Below are 24159 nucleotides of genomic sequence, written 5' to 3'. Positions count from 1 at the left end.
ATGGTATCACCCCGGAAACATCACTGAAGGGAATCGATATGGCGGTCGAGGTGTTCTCGTCTGGGGAGGTGTTATCTTGGATGGACGTACACAACTCCAGATATTGGAAGGCAGTACTGTAACCGGTGAACGCTAGTGTACTGAGGTAATCCTTCCCCATGTGCGTCGGTTCCGAGGTACCATTGGCCCCGAGTTCGTGTTTATGGATGATAACGCCACACCTCATCGAACTGCAGTTGTTATGCTTTTGGAAAGTGAGGACATTGTTCGTATGGATTGGCCTTCCCATTCCCATCGAGCACATATGGGACGCTCTGTGGAGACGCCTGGCGTCACGTCCGCAGCCACCAGAAAATTTTCACCAGCTGAAGATGGCGCTGACAGAGGAATGAACGATGTTACCACAAGAACTTATCAACAACATTGTTCTAAGTATGGACAGGCGGTGCAAAGCCTGCATCGACATTAGGGGTGGCCATATCTCCTACTGAGGACCACCTTTTTCTTCTTCCCATTGTTCCATCTTTGGCAGTGATGCATCTGTATCATGGCAGCCAGTGCCATGTTGCCATTATTGAATAAAGTCCATCTGTACCGTTTTGTTTCCGTCGTTGTGTCGGTGTTGTTTCCTTCATCATTTCTGTACCTCACGAGGTTTCTTTGGTATGCTTTTCCCATATCTAGGACGCTCCTATGAGAAGTTACAGGTGAAGACCTGACTGGTCCTTTAATTTTGTACACCAGTGTATATATATATATATATATATATATATATATATATATATATATATATACACCAGTATATACACCACTATATATATATATATATATATAGTATATACACTATATATATATATATCATATATTTTTTTTTATGTTATATTGTAAGTGCATGTCTATGTTGTGTTTTTTTTTGTTATGTTTATATGTGTTTGTCTGTTTATGTCTTTGTGATTTTTATTGTATTTTTTGTTATGTTTTTACGTGTATATCTTGTGTTTTTTTATATTGTATTTTTTTAATATTTGTATGTATATGTTTTTTTTTGTTATGCTTGTGTGTTTTTTTTTTTTTTTTTTTTTTTTTTTGTTTGAGGGCTCCCGGCACTTCACTGGTGGGTGCAGGATGAATGTGTTTAACTGCACAGAATGAGAAAGCGAACTCCTTCCCGGCTCCTTGAGTCAGGGATGGGAGCCGGGTTGAGTTTGTCTATTTGATGGCTGTTCCCTGGTGGTAGAGAGGCCAATATCCTTATAGGCCAGGCCAGTACAGTTGAGAATTTTCTTTTGTATATAGTGAACACAGGTGGAGATAGGCGTAAGCTTTGTTTCAACACCAAAGGCCATTTAAAAGTCCAGTTTTAGATCAAGCGCACTAGCATGGCGATTACGAAGGCATAGCCGTTTCAAATATCGACCTTGGGAAGGCGTAGTCACTCTCTGATCCTGGTCTTCTCGTCACATCACCGGTTTCACTCTTTAATTGCAGCACCCAGGATCTGCCCTTCCTGGCATAGAGCAACAGCTACACTTTTTTTCCTTGTTGTCAACTGAACATATGGAGCCATGTAGACATGTATAGTATCTTATGTAGGACGGCGCCTGAACGAAAGTTCAACTCCGTCTTTGTACACTGTGATGGTTACAGAGCACTGTAACAAGCCAGAAATGTGTGTAATATTATGTTCGTGTAGTGTGTGTGTTGTTTTGTTGTTTAGTTGTTACTGGCGATTTTGTCACCAGGCAGGCGATCACCTGGAAAGCCTGCCCAGTGTCCGTCTACACCACGGGGAGGTAGGCCACAACTGCGAATGAACCATAGCCAACCTCAATAGTCACGCACTGAATGTCCAAAGAGAAATAAATAAATAAAATAAAATAAAATAAATAAAAATAAATAAATAAGAATAAAAAAAGGAAAGAAAAATAAAAAAATAATAAACAAAAAAATAAAATAAAAATAAATAAAATCTTTATCCATTTCTTGCCCACGTCTTTATGCAGTGCTTCCCAAAGTAGTCCACAAAGAGAAAAAGGTGTACTGTCAAACAGAAGTACTAATAATAAAATCTTTAATTGCAATGATAGACATACAATTAGTTCCCGTCACGGCATGGTGGTGCCAGGGGTTATTCAAATGTCATTCAAACATGATCGGCAGGAACAAGTTCTAGATATAATTCTGAATTCTGCTAATCTGAAGTGGTGTCAGAAGTCTCTGGTCGATGACGGTATCACTGAGCAGAGGAAGGATTTAGTTGCAGAGTAGTATTATGAAGAGGTTGAAAGCCTTCCTGAGATTAAAAGCAGCATTGCAGAAGGTTTGAAGGGCCTGGAAATTGTTGACAGAAATGAGTATCTTCTCACCTCCGGGACACAAGTTTGATACTGTTGCCTTAAGAGCCAATCTTAGATCCTCGTAAATGGAGCATTCAAAAAGTACGTGAGGAGAGAGTCTTCCGGTAGCCCACATCGACAAGAGACTGTATTGGAAAGTCTGAATTGGTAGAGTTTTGCGTTAAGCGAACCATGACCAGTTAGTATGTAGGAGGTAAACAGTGAGGGCGAAAACCATTTTCTGGTGGATGATGAAAGTAGTGCAGTTACATCGGGAACGAAGTTTTTGGTGATAGATCCTTTTTCGGTAGAATTCCATATATTTTGCCAGGTGTTCACTAACAAATTCCAGCATCTGGTACGCTCAGTTTTGGGATCAGCCTGAATGTTAACAATGATAACCTGAAATTCCGTAAAAATGCCTTTGCGGATATAAAAGCAAAGCCCTCTAAACACAACATGCAGTTCAAGTGGTATAGTGCCTGCAAAATTTGTAGAGCTGGAGTTGATACTGTTCGGCAAACGTGAAGTAGGCTAAGAAGAAAACAACGTTGAATACTGGATAACTTAGTTTGTACAGTTTTAAGTGCAGTACGTCTAAACCAAAGGCTGGCAGCATAGGTTGTAATTGGGATTATGGAGCCATGCTCCATATGTTCAGTTGCCGAGGTTAAACAGGATACTAATGAGTGTATACCCTTACAACGCCGTATTTATAGAATCAGCTGATGCAATACCTTGCAATTACTGTCTGATGCAATAGGAAAGCAAACCTTTGCTTTGCTTTGCGACAAACAAAATGACTGTAATCAAACAATATCTTATACATTTGACTACAAATGTTATTTTTTTAAGGTGATGTAGTTTTTTTGTCTGCCACTGTATAACAAAATAAGTTTGGATTGTTGAAACACTTACGTGAAGACATTTTTCAGCACAACCTCGATAACCTCAAAAATAAACTGAGCTCACACTGATAAACACTGCTGCATGGAACTCTCAAGGTCAAGAAACAAATGGCTGAAGGCCATGTTGCCAACATGTGCAGATTTAGTTTACAAATTCCCAGCATTTACTCCTAGCTTAATACATTCAACAATACAACTCATGACATCAACTTAAATAATATGTGAAAAAACGTGATAGAAAAAAACGAATAACATTTCTAAATAACTAAAAACAGCTATTAATTTATAAAGATCGAAAACCATTCAGAGTGGTGCTTGCCTACAGGTGTTCAGAATTGCGACTTTCTGAAGTTCCTTGTTGATGTTCTCTGGCAGGCCTATTGCTGCTGGGTTCTTGTGTAGGGTTTTTGGCACAATACAGGTGGTTGACACAGTGATCGGGATGGTCCTTACTTGTTCCATATGCCATATTTCTTTGGCTTCCTGTCTTAGGTCTGTGTACTTCCTGATCTTTTCCTCGTAGGTTTTCTGGAGGTTGCTGGTATTCGGTTCGTACTTGAAATACAGTTCACTTTCTTTTTCAGTTGGTATTTCCTCGCTAGCGTCGTCTTCTTCTTATTGTTATTATTATTATTATTATTAACAACTATTTAGGTTCATAATCTCTGATTTTGGCTGCACTGTAATGTTTTGAATGATACCATATATTCACAAATTTCGTTGCCGTTTATATCACTTTCGCTGAAATATGTGATTTAATTTTGTATGCAAATTACAGCAATGCTATTTAAGGTCTTCAAATATATCTATAAAGGATAAAAAAAAAAATTTCTTTCACTATTGATAATAATTAGAAAAATTTCACTATTTACTCTTTGTATTAAACCGTGTTTTTATTTGTATTAAACTATTGCCGGAAGTTTATTGTTAAGAAAGAAAATTTTTCAGCCATTGTAGCTTGTTGCCAATGTTCATGAGGAAGTAAAACAAATTGTGACGATTCGGGTGTCTTACCGATACCCATCATCAGACCAAACTTCTGTCAGCAGCTTGGTCTGATGATGGGTATCGGTAAGATACCCAAAACGTCACCCTAATGTTTAGTAATGTAGGCAAACAGCCTAATAAACTATATTATTAATTTTCATGGTATAAGAGTGGTTTTAATATTATTATAACCGTAATAGACGCAATTAATTGCAACGAATGAAATTAAGTTCGAAACTCGTCAGATATCGGCTCAGTGAAAAACCCAAACTGCTACCTCTGTAATAATCCTAGTAATAATGAAAAAAAAAAAAAAAAAACAGAAGATAAAATTTAAAAAAAAAAATGAAAAAGAAGATAAAATTTAAAAAATAAAATAAAAATAACCCGTTTCACCAATGACTACGATATATTCAAACATTTCGCATCTCACGCTTAGTGTAGATTAAAAATTAAAACAAATTTTAAAAGTTTTGATCTAGTTTAGCGTACACTAAACCAATACTGCCATTCAACTGTAAAGATTGATTTTTTTTTTTACAGAAAAACTGTACTTTACAATACAGCACCGTATAATATTTGAACATTCCATATTAGTAAATAAATATCTATTCTAACGTTGTTAAGTACAGTGATATCGCTGTCATATTAACTATTAAGCTTTTTTTTTTTTTCTTGTTAATATGATTAAGTTTTAGGCTAAAAGAACAGATGCACGACAAAAACAACTGTAAGGGTTGCTACTCTTCCAGTTGTTAAAACATTATCGAAACGATACATCAAGTGTGAGTTCGTTCTTTTTCTGTTGCTGATTTCTTAATGAAATACATAATTACAACCAGTTCAAAAGCGTTAGTAAGGAGTAATTACAGCTGATGCGCGAACAAAGATTTCCTCTCTCTTTCGCTCGCTCTAAGAATATCAAAGTGGTGATCGTGTTCACTATTTTCTCATTGAGCACAAATATACTTTTTACCGGAACGAAAAAATGCTTTTTCAATGAACAAGAAAAATAATAAATAAAATAAAATAAAATAACTGAAAACACTATCTTCATCTCTGGAAACATTCCTCGTTTCTTCGTAGTTTTTCAAGTACGAGAAAATCCTTAATAAAGAAGTAAGCCTGAACGAAATGAGTTAATGTTCTGGAACTTTGCTTTTATTTTTCTGTGCAATAATTGGTACCCCTTCCGGTACTAGCTGATGCCCAACTGATTAATAAAACTGTTACTCTTACGTAATTCTTTAGTCGTTATCTTGAGAGAGAGAGAGAGAGAGAGAGAGAGAGAGAGAGAGAGAGAGAGAGAGAGAGAGAGAGAGAGAGAGTGATTGGCTTACCCAATAAATTGCTCCACCTTAGGCACCTACAGTTACTACTCAAAAGGACAGTTGCTGCCTCTTTCAGTTGTATTAATCTATTCCAGAGACAAAGAGAAAGCTATGCTTCTATCAATTGAACTATCTCGGCAATTTATTTTACTGCTGTTTGTCTTCTCGGTGGGGTGCGTAAAATCTGAAACATCTATCAAATATCCTAGTGGAAATAACACAAATGAAGAGGAAGGAAGAGAGTTTCTTGTCAATAACGACAAACTTCTTTCAGAGCATTGCAACAAACTGACAAAAGCGAGCTGGAATTATGCTTCCGACCTCACGGAAGAAAACAAAGAAATAATGGTAGGTGTTTGGCATAGAAGCATCTCTATTGATTCTGTTTTAAGTTCATATTCAGTTCATATTTAAGTTATTCTCATTGTATCCCATAGAGATCGAAGAAAGATAATAGTGACAATCCTTAAATGGATAACACAATAGAAGTTAAGTTATTTTTTTTTTTATAATGATAATGGTTGTGCTTGGACCATCTTCTGCTTTTGATTCCTGGAGGCTCATCTTCCTGCTGTCTTTACTCACCAACCATCGGATCTACAAAATCAAGTATACCAAGGAGGAGGAGGAGAAGGAGTTGAACTGAGGTTGGTGGGGTGCCGGCCTACATAAGATATTATGTGTTTTCCTGTCCGTCCGCATGTAACAAGTAGACTCACACTGCACAGATTTTCAAGAAATTTTATATTTCGTTCTTTTTTTATAAACTGTATGTAAAATATAAATTCATAAATTAAATGTAGTTTTAATTCAGTTTTAAAACGCTGCGGTTCCTTTCTTACGACAATACACGCGAAGCGTGCATCGTTATTATTATTATTATTAGCCATATGGTGCAAGGAAGCCCGAGGCTTTTGCTGCATCAGCCAAAAAAAAGGGGTTTTTTTGTTTGTTTGTTTGTATGACAGAAGTTGCAGTTAGGACCTCTCAAGCATATATATATATATTGCTATTCGAAGCATATTTAGAATAATACCTGCTAAAATTGGGCACTGATTGTGCAATAATTAATATTCAGAATATTAGGACTCTGGAGCTGTAGTCTAAATCACTCTTTCTGTCAGAAAGAGTGATTTAGTGTGGGGTGACTTGAACCTATCCAAATATAACACTCCGTGCATTGTCTTAGAAGCTTTTAGAACTTCCTCAAGTGAAAGTTTATAGGTGGATCACCCCCCCACTATTACACCTCAGAAAGAAATCCTATTAATAACCTACTTATCCACATAACCTATCAGTACCTCCTATTATGGATACTCCCCCTTGAACCTCAAGGGAAAAAAGCCTTATACAGAAAAAAGCCTTATACCAATGAATTTGCAAAGACATTCGACTTCATTAGATAGCTGGAACGTTCAAATTGACAAAATCTATAATGATATGGACCAATCCGAGACAGGACAAAAAAATTGATGAAATATGGTAGTTATTGGAGCCAGTGAGAATAATTCTCTGGCGAGCCTAAATATAAGACAGTTTCATACTGCTCATACCTAAAATTATGCTCAATATAATCACATACACACTGATCGCTCGAAGTCGGTTATAGAAGTAGGCGTTACTGCGATCCCACTCGCTTACACTTTCGGCATCTCTCTACCAACAAAATTTAGCAATTTCGCTGCAGAGATATTTACATTTATCTAGCTGAGCATTTACCAGTAGGTCTCAAAATAAACACCTTTATATCCATTTTTACAAATTATATCCATTTAAACAAATTTTTACCTTTATATCCATTCTGACTCTTTAAGTACCACCAAATCAATGTAGAATGAAATACGTATTAACTATCCCCTGATGAAACGAATCAGATCAGAATTTATCTGGTTACAAGGCAGACAACATACACTGGTAATTTGTCGAATCCTAGCCCATGTCTGGAATACTAGAAAATGACCACGCAGAGACAAATAAAAAGAACTATTAATTTCATGGAATAAAAGCTAAAAATCTCACAAAAAGCTTATCTCCAAAATATATGGCAAGCCATGCTACTGCCAACAAATTCATGAAAACAAAGACGCAACCATCCCTTCGGACGCCCAGTACCACGTAAAAAGTCCAACAAGATAAGAACTTGCCACATTGTGCATTGACCGCACTCACATACTCGTATTTCGATTCTCATGGCGAAGACTTTCCGCAGTGTTCTGTTCTGGCTTAATGTGTTCATTTATATTAATTATTCTTTATAAGCCCTTGTGGGTAGCACATTTCGTAGAATCGCCGTCCTCCCCACACCGGCTGGAAAAGTTCTAGGTTCGAATCTCGTCGTTCAGTTTCTTTAATTTGAACACAATTAAATACAAATAATATTTAATATGAATTTTTAAATAATATTTAATTGTTGTTGTTGGGTTTTAGGAGCATTAGCGACTAAGGCCATATTGCTCCGTATATACTGTTTGTAAATGTCGTGTTCTGCGGCCGATATTCTGTTTGCTGCACGAAAAACCCGAGTTTCCGGGAGAAAAAACCATCATTAATATTCTTGTACGAACAAAGTGAAGCGATTATGGCAGTGATGCTGGTTTGTTTACACGCATAGTTGGCTAGTAATTTATGGATGTTTCAGCTACAAATATCACTGAAAATTATCTGACTTCATCGAAAGCATTCACCTTTTAAGCAGATTTCAGCAGAACAAATATTGAAGGGAAAGAGGCTTTGATATAATACAGTCAGACGACCTCTGGAAACCAGGCTAAAACTTTCTGCACTAAGAGGGGTTCTGCTGTAGTCACCTTTTCTCTTCAAGAGCATCTCGTGGGATGCATGATGACTCTTCCTATGATTAAAGCCCCTTTTAAAATCGGCCATGTGGTAGGCAATGGCATACCACCACATTATCTGATGCCACAGAAACCATAAAAAACCAACTCCAAAAACTGCTCTTAAAGGAAGACCTGCAACTAGGTGGAAGGATGGGATCAGTGAACTTTTGGGCGTGACATTTTGCGATGCCGCTCGTATAGCACATGATCGATGCAGTTGGAGGATTTTGTTGGTGGCCACAACAACTCCTCAGGGAACTATGTGACTGGAAGAACAAGAGACGAACAAAGTCTAAAGATAGACTAAGTGGATAACCGTGCGTTAACCTTCGATTATTCATTTCAGTTTGAATTAACGTTATATTTTATCGTAAGTTTTATTCAAACTGAATATGTTACTTATACAGAGCTTGGATCATACTTCAGAATTAAATTAAACTAAAGACCAATATTATGACTCAAGATTTTCATGCAAATAATTTCAATAATTACGTTTCATGAAACTGAAGATTTAACACAAACTGTCAATTTTATTAAATTATGATAAGGAAAATTTTTTGGCTGTAAGCGGACAATAAAATTAATGATATAAACTGAATGGAATTGTGATTTTATTTGCTTTTAGCTGAAAGAGATTCTTCAGGAGGCACAGTTTACAAAGGAGTCATGGGTAAATGCTACATCCTTCGCTTGGCCCGAATTTTCACCATATATCCGACGCTGGTTCAAGTTTCTGTCAGTTTTAGGAAACGCTGCCCTACCAGAAGGAAAACTGAATAAGGCAAGCCCTTATGAATTTTAGTTACCAATTATGAATTTTGAAACTTGAAATAAAAATTTTTACTGAAAAAACTATTTTATCTGGATGTTTATTGTCAGTCTGCTTGATAGTTTCAACTTGTAAAATAAAGTGATATGGTCAAAATAATTTGCCTCAAGATGAAGTCGGGAACATTGTTTTAAACGAAAGAACAAATTAGATTGTCTCGAGTAGTTCAAATAAATCAGAATATCACCGTGTTTTTTTTTAAATTTATTTTAGTGTATACACTCGTGAGTCAAAACGTTACGACCACTCCTATCTCCACTAGTGGGCGCATCCCACAGCACCTAAGAGTGACGTTACTGACCAGTGCAGCATATAGTGACGACACGGGTAGTGTCTGTCAGTACGAAGCCCGTGCAATGGGGAAAGGGAAGGACCTGACGGAGAAACGGTTTGCAGCTGAAGGCGGAGGCCATGATCTCAGCAACCAGAATACTGTTAGCTCTTCGAGGGCCACCGTTGTGAAGGTGTGGTCCGAAGAAGGACACACAACCACCCAACGTGCCGGGACGGGGAGACTAGTAGAGGTTGACAGTCAATGTGAACACGGTTTGCACATGCTGTCCGAGACAACAGATGGCTCACGATCCCTCGGTTAACGGTAAACTAAAACCAGCCAGCACAGAGAAACGTTTTCGAGCACACCATCCAGTGGGCGCTCTTACGGATAGGAATAGGAGTAGGCAACCTGTTCATGTGCCCACGTTGACCGACCGTCATCGACTCTTCCGCCTGCAGTGGACACGGGAACACCGTTCCTGAACATTGGACGACTGGAAAAGAGTCGCCTGGTCTGATGAATTAAGAATCCAGCTCCATCGTGCCGATAGAGGACTGAGTATTCGACGACGAGCAGGTGAACAGCTGCAACCAGATGCGCAGTTGGATGGAAACGTTGGCAGGTCGGTAGTGAAGATGGTCTTCCTTTAAAATTAACTATATAATATCGGTGTAGATACACCATAGTTAACCCATAAATTTGAACTACGTAAGTAGTGTAAAAGGCATCGTTTTAATTGTATCTCATATTGTGGGTGCCTTCACAACGAGATAGCTGCTATTGCACTACTTCAAATAAATAACGCTTCTCTAGTAGAGAAGACTACTGTTATTTATTTTCAGAGGATACCACCACCCAGACGATCGTTTCGAAGCTATTGGGCTTCATCATCAGTGGGCGGGCAGGTACCCAAGCTGTTATTTAAAATTAAATAACAGCTTGGGCATGTCGTAATATAAAATGCCACTACAAATATTACGAAAAGAAATCAGAGATATGGCCCATCACGCTGTCAGCAGGGTGGTGGCTATATGTTCGATTGTAAGGCAGTAGCATTGCTCGCCTTAGAAAATGGGACTGGACTGTCTATTGTTGCACTCGAAGGTGAGTGGATACACCATTACTAGCCTATTGGCACTGCCTATTCACGTTAAACTTTCCATCCTTCTCTTACCACGTACAACTACTTTCCATTTTCCAAAACATCACTCATGATGTTTGGCTGTCTTTTCTTCGGTTTGCCAGTCTGAATATCGTCACAATGGCACCTGAAGAACAGTTAGCAGATCTAGCTCTTTCTGACGGAGAAACGTATCCTCCTGATACCAACAGGCATCCCTCTTTTTTAAACTCTTAACAATGACCACGTTTTGCCATGTTTGTTTTAATTAGCAGTTCAGAAATGCTGCACACATTAGTATGACTGCTAATATGAATTAGCAACCATGCTACTATGTACGGATATACCACAGATATTCCATGAATTCCACATGGCCTGTGCATATCTGGACTTCAAGCGAAAATATCTCGGGACTACAATATATATAAATATTTTACCAAACAGAACAAAAACACATTCCAGAGGTATCATATTATGTCGACTATATATTTTTAAAAAACATTGTTTATACCTCCACCGCAGAAGAGGTGAATGGAAAAGCAAAGCAGAAATTTTGTTCTGTAATCCGAAATGGTTTTTGCTATTTTCACTTGCAAGAAAGAAGACTGCATCGTTACTCTGAGGGCTTCGCTTATTACAAATGAAGTGGAATAATCACATCTAGTGCCATAGATGATCGGCACGTCTTTTGGGGTATGTGGGCAACACCATCTTGTTTCTTTCTAGATTGATTTACGCTTACACAAACTGCTGGTCTTCCCCAACATACCAGACATTCATTCACAGCATGCAATTTTCGTTTGGGAAATATACCCAGGTTTGCTAATATGTCCGCTCCAGCAAGGAGAAAAACAATCGGCAGATGAAAAGTCATTAACTACTCTATACTAAAAAGGCCTAACCACTCTATATTTATACTATTGTGTGAATAATGTGGATAGGGAAGATCAGTGACCTTGGGCCGCCTGTTTTTTTCTCTTTACTATGGTATGAAGCAAAAATCGAACACTTCATTTCAATAATGAAGTAAATTTTGGAAAGTCGCCTGTTAAAATATTAAACCAATATGCTCTCCTAACACAAGTAATTTTTCAAGTCAAACTTTATTAGAATTTCAGTACCATCATGTATTATTTCATTTCATGGCATGTTAATACTATCCCTGAGGAAATTACTCTGTTATGAATTATGTAGATCGTATTCTCTTTTTCTTTTTTGATAGATGAATCGACTAAGAGCGGAAATGAAGAGTATATACAGCACGGTGAAATTATGTCCATACCACAGAAAAGAAAATGAAGCTTGTGAGATGTCTTTAGAGCCAGGTAACTTATTTATAACTTCTCCCAGCATTAAGAGAAATCATGGGGATTATCGTATTGTAGGCTTATGACTAGAACCAAAATCGTACACTACAACAGGTTCCATTAGACACTTTAAACACTGTGCCTATAGCATAAAAAACACACGGTACTAAGGCCTCAGAATGAAGAGTACCTAGGGTTTACGAACACCAAAAGATCCTGCACTACAATCATAGTTAACGAGACTGCAGTGGACATTTGTAATGATCGAATTTGTGAGTTCTGTATACACTTCTAGAGATAAAAATATTTATTGTTGCTATTTTGAATTGAGAAGTTTTAAATCCAAAATAAAAACACGAAGGAAAAGCAGTAAAAGAAGAAGCCATTTTGAAACGGCCACAGATATATTAGGAATAGGCAACGTCATTATGAAACAAGGCTGGACAAAATCATTTGATCTTTTTTTTCAAAGAAATTTATCTAGTAGTGCTACATTAGTTTTGCTATCTGTCCTTGAGACTATCAGTATTAATATTTAACTATAGTGCAAAGGAGTCCCAGGCTTTTACTGCATCAGCCAAAAGAAAGGAAGAAACATAATAACAAGAAAAATAAAATAAAATAAATTAACTATGTGTTTTCTTCCTCACGCAGCCCTATCTATCGAAACTTTTAATTCCTCATTCTACCATTGCCCATGGGATCTTCTAATATTCAAGCAATGAGCCACAACTATACACGGAATTAATTTGTTCCCAGTAATTAACAATCGCTAGATGAAAGAAATCTTCCAAAACCCATTCTAACTCTATTTGCCTGTAATTTGAATTAATGCTCTTATTTCTCGAATAATTTATAAAAATTTAAATTTTATCTTCATTAATTTTACTGTCTCTTCTCAGAGCCTTATAAACTTCGATCAGCTCTCCTCCAAAGCTTCCGATTACCAAGATTGAAGACCAACGCTACGTGACAATGTATTAGCATAATTTATGCATACAGATGGCCAGGATTACCTCATCAACTTCACGGGTTCCACTTATGTGAAACGTCCTAAAGTAATTTAATATCGACCAGAGAAACTGTTTAAATATTTTTAAACTTTTTAATTAAGAAAAAGTGCTCTGTTTATAATGTTTCGCAGAGCGGGAGGCAAATTTTTATTTGCAAGTATATTTGCTGATGCTGTAGAGGCAATGTTAGTTGGGTTGGAAAAACTGCTAGATTGGGGGGATACACACACTAATACAGCAACAATAGCCATAGGCAGAGTGAAAGTGATTCTTGCACTGCTTCTATTGGAAGGAGCAGCAGCCTGGAAAGCAAGATGCCAGGAATTTAAAGGACTGCTGGGCTTAATCAAAAAACAAGTAAATATGTGGGCTGGGTTAGGATAACTACGAGTAAGAACAGGTGCATGCATACTTCTACGTACACCAGTGCTAGAAGCATAGTAAATAAATTTGACGAATTTGGTTAGGATTTGGAGCAGAATTTGAATATGGGGAGTGCAATATGTACAGAAAGGATGTATGTACAATGTACCTTGTCTATGGTGGCTCCCAGACTAATGTCCATCTAAACCAAGTGTCACTGTGATGAAACACAGAAACTCGGAAAAACAAGCAACGTGTGGTTAATTGTACAGAAAGGACGAACTGGATAGGAAGAGAGGAGGAGGAGTTATATTGTTAGCCAAGAAATCCAGTTGACATGGGCGGCCACTTGAATTTTGAGTGAGTTTGGTGTGACATAAGCACTGGGAAAGCAAAAATGAGAATACGAGTGTGTCATAGGCCTAATGACCCTGGTGAGTACAACGAAAAACTGTACAGAGAAATAGAGTGGGCTGGTAAATCAGAATGTCTTGTAATGGAAGATTTTAACTTTCCAGATATTGGCTGGAATTTGTGGATTAGTCACTCGCACACTGGCACACTTTTGGGGATTTATTGGATGACTGTGTAAAGGTGACTACAGTGGTCTCAGACAGCTTTTAAATTCTATATAGTGGAACTGACTGATGATGTTACCAACAGCAAATTCTGAATGGAAGGCATTCAAGGAATTAATCATGGAACCTAGTAGGCTTTTCATACCAACTAAGAAATACTGTTCAAGGTTTATGCCTATATGGATTTCAGATGAGCTAATGACACTTGTGTCAGGAGAGTAAAATGCATGGGATACATATAAATTATCAGGCGACAAAGAAGCCTATGGTAGATATAAGCTAGTCCGTAATCAAGCCACAAAAGAGGTTAGGCAAGAGAAGGCAGATTACAAGAAATCTTTGGCAAAGGATACAAAGAAAAACAGCAAAGACTTCTGTACTTATGTAAACTCTAGAAGAAAGGAGATGAATCAGATTGGTCCATTTGACATCGATGGTTCGACTCTTAATGATCCTACTCAGGTGTATGACAAACTGAATGAGTATTTTGAATCTACATTCACACATGAGGAATTCTGTAGAGAAGGGAAGGCCAGAAGTTTATCAAACTGGAACAGGGAACTAAATGATTTTGCAATAACTGAGAGGGAAATGGAGGAGAAGTTGTTGAAGTTAAACAAAAAAAAAACAAGACACCTGAGGTGGACGGGATCTATCCAATTATATTAAGGGAGGCAGAAAAGGAAGTAAGCAAACACGTAGCCATAATTAAAAGAGAACCCTTGAATTCAGGGAGGTCCTCACGCATTGGAGATGTGCGAATGTATCCCCAATTCACATACGGAGATCAAAGGGCGACACAAGTAATTACAGACCTGTTAGTTTAACTTCTATTCCAATGGAGTCACTGGTTAAAGAAGGATTGTAGTATCACCTAGACAAGACTGCAGTTATAGCTCAGACACAGCATGGGTTTCTTAATCGGAGATCTTGTCTGATCAGTTTTATTGGATACTAGTCATACTACGATGTGGTCGCAAAAAAGTAACTGGATGCAAAATATAATTTTGATATCATATGCGGTACTTGCATTTCAGAAAAGCTTTTGATACTCTTGCACATTAGGACTGTTGTACAAATTAGAATAGTGTGCCATTCAGGGCAAGTTACTGCTATGGATAAAGAGAAGGTTGAGTGGGAGAAGACAAAGAGTGGTAATCAATGGACACTGCTCTTCGTGGACTAATATTATTAGTGGAGTGCTCCAGGGTTCTGTGCTGGACCCATTGTTGTTTTCTATATTTATCAATGATATCGACGAAGGTATATCAGGGTCAATGTCCAGGTTTGCCGATGATACAAAGGTTAGCAGGGCTGTTAATGACAGTAGTGACAGTATATTACTGCAACAGGATCTATACAAGTTAGGCAGATGGGCTGAGAAGTGGCAAATTAAGTTTAACATTGACAAATGTGAAGTACTGCATATGGGCAGCAGTAATCTCAAAGTAATGTACCAAATGTCTACTACATTCGAGGTAATGGAAAATGAAAAAGAACTGGGGTTAATTGTGCAGTCTGATATAAAGTTCTCTGATGAGTGTAGACAGGCTTCCCGGACAGCTCATGGGGTTTTGTCAATGATATACAGGAATTTTGCTAGCAGGGATAAGGAGATGATTATCCCTTTAAATTAAGGCAGTGGTCAGGCTACACCTTGATTATACTGCATACAGCTCTGTAGACCTCATTTTAGGAAGGATCATTGCTGTATCCGTCCACTGCACGATGAACCGCACCACTCAGTTGAGCAACGCTTATCGTCCCACAACTGTGGTCCGGTTCATCGTGAATTGAATCCTCCCAGCAGAGCAAAGGAAGAAAAGGACTCAAGGAATGAAGGGGTATAGGGAAGAAAGGGAAAGGCAAAGCTGGAACCTCGAGGAAGGAGGATCCCAAGGCGAACAGGAGGGCAGGCAACCACTAGTGAGAAAGCACCCTTAAGAAAGGTGAGAGAGGACTGCATAAAGTCAAACAAGTAGAAATTAAGCGAGACCGTCCGAGGTACACATAACCATTAGCAGTAACCAATGATAGCTAAAAAGAGACAAACATTGTGAAGTTAGATTGTCAGCTAATGGACCAATCGCGCCAATTTCTCGGGAAAGTTTTTCATGGAGTTAAAAAAGTCGTTTAATTAATTCTTGTTAATTCAATGTTAATCTAGTTAACACATTTTAATCTAGTAAACACATTTTATTCTTGAAAAACTTTTTTGTTACAGCTGTTATACAAGTGTTTCAAAAATCTCGTGATTATAACGAACTGAAGCACTACTGGGAGGCTTGGAGGAACGCCACTGGTCGAAAATACCGCAATAAATACCTTGAATACACAAAATTGAGTAACGAGGCAGCCAGATTAAATGGTGAGTATTAATTACTACAGTTGGAATATAATTAAGGCTAATATTTTTTTGGGAAATTCCAAGTTAAAATTAATGTTTATTTTTGTTCGTTTTGCCCTCTGGTCCATGTATTCAATTCCATAGTTGTAAATTAACGTTGATCCTTTACTATAATCATTAGTTATGTTAGTATATATAAAAAGAACAATGATAAAAAAAAAATAAATAAATAAAAAATCCGAAATAATAATGCAGGTTTCTATATGTCCTAATTTAATGAAATTTGGAATAGCTCGACAAATATTTTTAGAAGGCACAAATATAAAATTTTATGAAAATTCCGTCACTGTTAGTTCCTCTATTACATGCGGACGGATGGACAGGTATGGAAACAATAGACCCATGTATATATATATTTTTTTTTTCCGGTTAGGTTTAAAGAATCAACTGTTGTGATTATCGGATGATAATCTTTATACTTAAATTATATGTGGTATTCAAAGGAATACTATTTCTGCAACAGCTTTGATTTGGATAAACCAAATAACAGAATAATAAACCCCACCCCCACACACACACCGGGTAGAAAAGACCCGAGTTCGAATCCCGTCAATGACACGAAAATTTGTAAGGGCCTTTTTTACAACGTGCTTAATTAATTGGTTTCATGCGAGGGTAACATAGCTTTTTATCCCAAAAAAAACTAGGGTTTTTCGTCCAGAAAACAGCAAATCGACCACACAACACACGCAGTTTAGAGACATATACAGGTAGAAACATTTCAACAAGGAGAAAGGTAAGCCCAGGCTGGAGTTTCGATAGTAAATCCTGCGCTTCTCTGTTGGTCATTTGGCTTTACAAAAGGATACTTAAAATACATAATTTGCATTTTTTTTTAACCAGTTGCAGTCGTATTGTTAATCTTTAAACCGAGGTTTTAGGACCTCATGAACGTTGAACACTGAATGATGCCTTGACTTTTGCATACCAACATCGTTGGACTGCAATTTTTCGATACATAAAAGTATCGAGTGCTGTTTTACCAACTGAAAAATCACCTGAGAGGGCATAAATTCAAATTGAGGAAAGACAGATGTAGGATAGACGTGCGGAAATTTGCCTTTAGCCAGCGGGTGGTTGGTTGGTGGAACAGACTTCCATCCCTTGTGGTGGAGGTTGATAGCCTAAATAAGTTTAAGGCTCAGCTGGACAGGTATTTTGAACGAACAGAGGGGTGAAGTGGAAGTGGGCTTTTTTTTTTTTTTTTGGCTGATGCTGCATAAGCTTGCTTTCTTGCATCAAATGCCTCTACTAATGCTAATGCTAATGCTAACTGCGTGCGACTTCTTATGATAAATTTTTTATAGCTGATAAAAGCACATTAAGTCGGATGACCTATTATCATGCTATAAACCTTGGACAGCATTTTGCGCATTTGCATTACAACGTAACTACCCTAGAAAAACTTAAAAATTACTACTCCTTTTTCACTGCAGACATTTTAACAGGAATGTCTCTTGCTATGACACCGTCCTAGAAGCCGACCGGGCTAGCCGGGTAGGTAAAGTGCCTGTCTGGCAACCCAAAGGTCGCGGGTTCGATTCCCGCCTCGGGCTGGATATCACGATGGTGCCGAACCAACCGGTTGGTTGGATACCCGGCCACGATACACGAAGGAAGCACGAAAAAACTGGTTCCTTCGTGTATTGATCACATCATACGAAATAAATAAAATAAAAACCGGCCTAGAAAATAGTCATCATGACCTGTTTTACGGATGTTGCTTCCCGAAACGTTTTGGGCTTCGGTAATGAAAGTTGGCACCTCTGTTTGCTAGAACTCAGGTCGACATTAATATACCTAAAATACCTCAAGGCAGTGGAAAATGAAAAATACTTCGGGGGAGGGGGTAATTGTGCAGTCAGATATGAAATTCTCTGATTAGTTCAGATAAGCTGCCAGGACAGCTCATGGAATTTTGTCAATGATGTATATAGAAACGTTGGTAGTAGGGATGAGGACGTGATTATCCCTTTGTACAAGGCCATGGTTAGGCCGCATCTTGAATATTGCCGAGAAGATCAACCAGATTGATGAAGGGAGCAAAAGAGAGATCTTACATAGAAAGACTTTGGTTCTGCAAATTGCAGCGTTTAGAGACTAGGCTCCTGCTGGAAGACCTGATTGAGATGTCCCAGGCCTTCAATGAATTGAGTAAGCTGAATGGTAATCTTCCTCTTGTTGAGACTAAACACACGAAGAGTCATAAATTCAAGTTGAGGAATGACGGTTGCAGGATAGATGGCGGAAGTTTGCCTTCAGCCAGCGGGTGTTTGATTGTTGGAAGAGGCACAATAACAGATTTCATCTGTTATTGTGGAAGTGAATGGTTTGAATAAATTTAAGGGAGAACTAGGCAAATTCATGGAGAGTATGGATTGGTGAAGTGTGTAGTTTTATTTATTTATTATTATTATTTTTTTTGGCTGATGCTATATAAGCTTGCTTTTCTTGCATCATTTGCCATTACTACTGCTACTACTACTCTATGATTCACTGCTCAAATCAATGCGAAGAAGAGAAATTTTTCTTCGACGTTATAGTGCACCAAAAAGGACAACGCACATCTTCTACTCGCCTGCATTATCTCGTCTGTCAATTGCATTAGCGCTAAACTTGCACGTATGCTGTGCATAAAGAACTCATATACAACGTTAGAGCCAAGTTGTCAAAAACAACCCACCAATTTTTATCATCTGTAAATCATACCTTATAGGGACGTGCGGACGCAGTCATCAGGAAAGCGTCCTACCTTGGATGTTTAATTTTATGGTGGAATTCTTCCGGTATGTTTCAGTCATCAGCTGCTAAACATCGCATTTCTAGCATAGCGCACAACATGCTACTTATCATTATTTTGAAATGAACGTAATGAGTATGGAAATGCGGACAGCCTATCCCCTTTAGCATACATTGACAAAGATATCTCTTGCAATACGAAAGAAATAGTTAGAATATCGTTATTAGTTTACATTTCATTAACTTTTGCTCAACACCTGCATTCCATGTTTATCTTGTTTAATCTTATTTTTTTATCTAGGTTTTCCTGACTTGGGTAGTATGCGAAGAGAGATCTACGAGAGTCCTACCTTTCTTGAAGACCTCGAAAATCTGTTTGTCCAACTGCGTCCTTTATTCGTTCATTTACATAGTTATGTTCGACGAAAACTGATTCAATTTTATGGAGAAGAAAAAATCAGATCGGACGGACCGATTCCTGCACATCTTCTTGGTAAGTGGTTGGGTTGCTTCTTCTTATCAGTTAATATTGATATGTGAGTCGCATTAAAAGCCATTGTTTTGTGTTATGCACTTTTTTTTTGCACCGATTACGTTGGCCATAGTGAGCCAATTTATATGGTTCATCTTGTGTACAATAAAGATTCAAAGAAGCAAGCTTATAAAAATCAGCAAAAAAAAAAACCCATCGTTTGAGTCTTTCGAATAATTTATCTATTTTTCCTTAAATTTATTCAAACTACCGACTACTACAACAAAAGATGGAAGTTTGTTCCAACAATCAATTGTCCTTTGGATAAAATCAAAATTTTGTACATCTATCTTTCAACCATCCTTAACTTTGTCTCCTTATGTAAGTCATCTCATAAAGAGCAGTTATGCAACTGCACTTCCTCGACCCATTTCAACTTTCAACACTTCAGTAAGGTCTCCTCATTTATGCCTCATTTGCAGATGCTGCAATTTACAGAACTCAAACGTTCTTTGTTAAGGGAGATATCCTCTTGTATCTCTGACTAATCTTGTTGTTCTTCTTAATCTCCTTCTTCCTTGAGCTATCTATGTACGTAGGTACGTTGGGCGAGGGGGTGTTAGTTCTCTCAACACCTCCTCGCCCAACGTGCAATGTACCTACATATCAACAGGTTACAAATTTTTCCTCGTATACGCTATCGCAGGACCAGATTTCACTTTATCCAAAGGATTAAATTATAATTTATCACCGTGCAAGCTACCTAAAAAACAGTTCGTAATAGACATTGAATTTGGTCTTCGAATGTTCCACAAAAAGAATATAAAATGCCAAGTGGTGAATAACATAAAAGACACGCGACTTCCTAAATTGAATAGACATGAAAGTTCAGCTTTACGTGAACTTCGGGAAAATAAAGACATTTTATTCAGAGAGCGAATAAAGGAGATACAGTTGTAATACTCGATAAAACTGATTATATAAATAAGTTAGATTCAATTATATCAGATACCTCCACTTATCTCGAAGTAGACCCGGCACTTTTTGTCAATGTGGTCAATCAGTACAATAAAACGTTAACGACGTATCGAAAAAATGACTACATTACTATGTCTCAGCTACAGGAATTGAAGGCCAGAACGTACAACATTCCTGAACCTTTCGGTCAGATAAAACTGCATAAGACCGGATTTCCTATTCGGCCCATTGTTTCTTAGAGAAACTCGGCATTTTCATCCTGGTCACACATATATATAGTATTATAAAACCATTTAGACAGGAGATACAATTTGAGATTAAAAAAAAAAAAAAACTACGATACCATATTAAACCTTAAGGACTGCAAACTCGGCGATAATGATAATTTATTCTCACATTTTCACTGGATGTTACTTCGTTATATACGAATATAAACGTTGAATACACATTAGATATTCTTTGAGATATGTTAAATAATAACTCTATACCGATTATTATTATTATTATTATTAGCTACATGGTGCAAGGAAGCCTGAAGCTTATGCTGCACCAGCCAAAAAAAAAAAAAAAAAATTCCCGAGTTACCCTGAGAGAGAGAGAGAGAGAGAGAGAGAGAGAGAGAGAGAGAGAGAGAGAGAGAGAGTCAAAATTAGAAGGAAATCACCAATAAATAGAAGAATGATGATATCCAGCTCGGGACCCTGGGTGTGCCAAGCCCATACTCACCAGTTGTGAGTCCCTGGGGATACGAAGCTTCCTATTAAAGAAACGTTTCGTTTAATTAAACTCTTAGTTGAAGCCAACTATATCACCTTTCGAGAAAAAGTATACAAATGAATTTTTGGTTTGCCAATGGAATTGAGTCTGAACGGCTTAATATCGGAGGTCTACCTCTCAACGATTGATCGTATACGTTTGACGCTTTTTCTGCCCACATCGTCTAAATATAGGTCCTTTGGGAGGTATTTAGACGATGTGCTGGTTATTACCGATAGCAGCACTATTCAAGGCATTTTACATTCGTTTAATAACATTGATTCTAGATTCAATTTTACATTGGAAAGGGAGAATACGGATACTAAGGCATTTAATTGTCTAAATTTCACGCTTACTCAGGACGCTAATAAAATTCAATTTAACATCTTTCGTAAACCAACAAATACCGGTATGCTTATAACAGCTATCACCGATTCACCTATAAAAAGGTCTATTATTTTTACAATCAATTTCTCAATGCCTATATATTCAACGACGGAATCTTCTCTAGACTCAGAAATACAGATATTAGCCAGCAGATTCTTAAACAGAAATTATCCCCTTGCTACAATAAACCGAATTACGATACAAGCTAAGGATAGGATACAAAAAACTACACCAACCAACAATAGTGACATCAAAAAATACTTTATTTTTGTCCCATACGTTGAACAGTGGCACAAACAGCTTAACAGATTCTTTGAAGATACCGAATTTAAGATTGTGGCCAGCCCAATACGGAAATTACAATCTATACTGAACAATCGCTTAGTCCTTTCCTCTCTACACAAATAAATTACTTGGTATACACCATTTCTTGCAGTGATTGCGACTCGTCTTACCAAGGCTCGACGCCATTTCTGCTGAATGTTCAAGTAAAAGAGCGCGCGTCCTCAATTCGTGCTTCTCGTTCAGCAGCGTCAGAATTAGCTCTTCATGCCGTTAACGAAACCATACATTTTTATTTAACGAGGCAAAAATACTTAAGTGTCCAACGTAATTCAGATTCATGGTCTTTTACGCGCATGCGCGAAGACAAATAATCTCTCTATTTAATATTCAAGCTTACATATACTCCGTAATGTCCATTCCTGTGAGCACGATACATAGTCGAAAAGTTTTATCAGCTTCAGGAAGGAAAATCGTTTTCAAAATTTACGTTAAACTTTTTCATTAATTTTTTAATTGTTTTTTTGAATTGTTTTCTATTGATTTTTTAGTGTACTCATTTTGCGTTAACCTTTTATTCGTTTTAATTTCTGGAGAATACCATACAGAAGTGTTCTACGTGTCATATTGAGGTAAATTTCTCTTATTCTTCCACAAATACTATGGGTAAGATATAAGGGATTCATGTGACATTGGAGCGATGGCCTCTGTGGTTACAATTACCCAAGTTATTCGTTATCAGTTCGATGCAACGAAAACGTTAACTAAACATTTAAAAATATTAAGAAATGTTAACTAAACACTAACTAGCCGTAATTGTATTATCTGAAGCTGCTTTTGTCAGTGGGATGCTGACTTGAAATAGCTTGTATTTTATACAGTATGAAGCAAAATTGCGGACAGCTTTAAAGAGTCAATGATACACGATTTATTCACGTAAAGATTAGATAGTGTGAATCAGAGCTGTAATACTCATAAGAGTATCACTGACTTACTGAGGTAAACTCCTCTTATTATTTTACACACATATCAAGTAAAGATTATACAAGAAACAAAATTTAGACTGGTTGTTATGATCTTTCAACCATCATGAAAAAATATGAGGCATTAAAGTAAATTATTCAATATGATCACAATCAACACTGGTTTACCTGTTATGACTTTTGTTTATGTTGATAATTGCAGTCATTTTATCTTTTTGATGTGAGATCAATAATGCTGTACACCTACATGTTTTGAACTTAGTTCCAAAAATTTCATCTTTCTTTATTTCAGGATCAGTGACAGGGGCAGTGTGGAGTAATATCTTTGAATTAGTAAAGCCTTATCCTGAAAAACCGTCAGTAGACATTACTCCTTCTATGGTTGCTCAAGTAAGTCAGTGATACCCTTTCTCGCATTATTAGAATCAATTAATTTTTCTCTTAGTGAGTAGCATCTTGCTCTTTTCATTTTTGAATGTTATCTCTAAACACACAGAACAATTATTGCAAATGAAATTCATCATAGAGTATATAAGTGTAAGGACAGGCCATCTTTTTACTTTGAAGAGCAACAAGTTTGTCCTAAATTTAAAAAAAAAAAAAAAGCAAGAAGAAAAATTTATTTTATCCAAAAGTGTTTTATTATGGAATATTCATCTAAATTAGTTTCTGGTGATATTTCACTATTAATACTTTGATATGAAAATAAATTATATTCACCTTGTTTACAAATTTCAACTATTAAGTTTATATTACTTTTAAAATTCATTTTCTGTAAAGTTTCTTTTATTTTTTAGTAGTGTTTTTTTTTTTTTTATAAGAATGTCGTAGGATCTAAACGATCTTTAAAATTTCTAATAAGAGGTTTTTCATCTACCATCATACGATAGTTCTATTTCTTGAATTTCAATAAAATTATTTATGGAATATTTATGTCTAAAACATCCTTTATGTTCATTAACACCATAGTATTTTTTTTAAACTTTACATGCTACAAACTATGATTTTTTTCATTTTTCGTCAGCTCTTTGTTTTTCACAATTCTCGATTTTCGTTCTTTTCTCTTTTATCCATTAAAATTCAATTACAGCTTCTTTTTTTGCTTTTTATTGCTAACGAATATGATTGTATTCTACCTGCAATAATTTTTCATTTCACTAAATGCAGTACAGTACTTTTATTTTCAAGTATATATTCATTTTCAAGTATTTTTTCATAACTGTAATATGAAATTAGTAATATTTTTGTAATATGAAATTAGTTAAATTT

General features: G+C 36.9%; 1 protein-coding gene across 1 annotated transcript in view; it reads left to right on the top strand.

Annotated features, from left to right (window-relative positions):
• The first annotated feature begins 5620 nt into the window (after positions 1-5620).
• Positions 5621-24159, top strand: part of LOC150089750 (angiotensin-converting enzyme-like) — a 111545-nt gene continuing 93006 nt past the window's right edge. The window contains 6 exon segments of the mRNA XM_090390091.1: positions 5621-5910; positions 9025-9180; positions 11848-11950; positions 16111-16254; positions 19334-19525; positions 23183-23280. Of these exon segments, the coding sequence (XP_090246217.1) occupies positions 5674-5910; positions 9025-9180; positions 11848-11950; positions 16111-16254; positions 19334-19525; positions 23183-23280 (930 nt within the window). The 5' untranslated portion in view covers positions 5621-5673.

This window comes from Mastigoproctus giganteus, chromosome 2, assembly GCF_048544385.1.
Source record: "Mastigoproctus giganteus isolate SK-2022 chromosome 2, ASM4854438v1, whole genome shotgun sequence".
Lineage (NCBI taxonomy): Eukaryota > Metazoa > Arthropoda > Arachnida > Uropygi > Thelyphonidae > Mastigoproctus > Mastigoproctus giganteus.
Note: the sequence above shows the minus strand (reverse complement) of the source record. Positions and strands in the feature narration are given on the sequence as shown.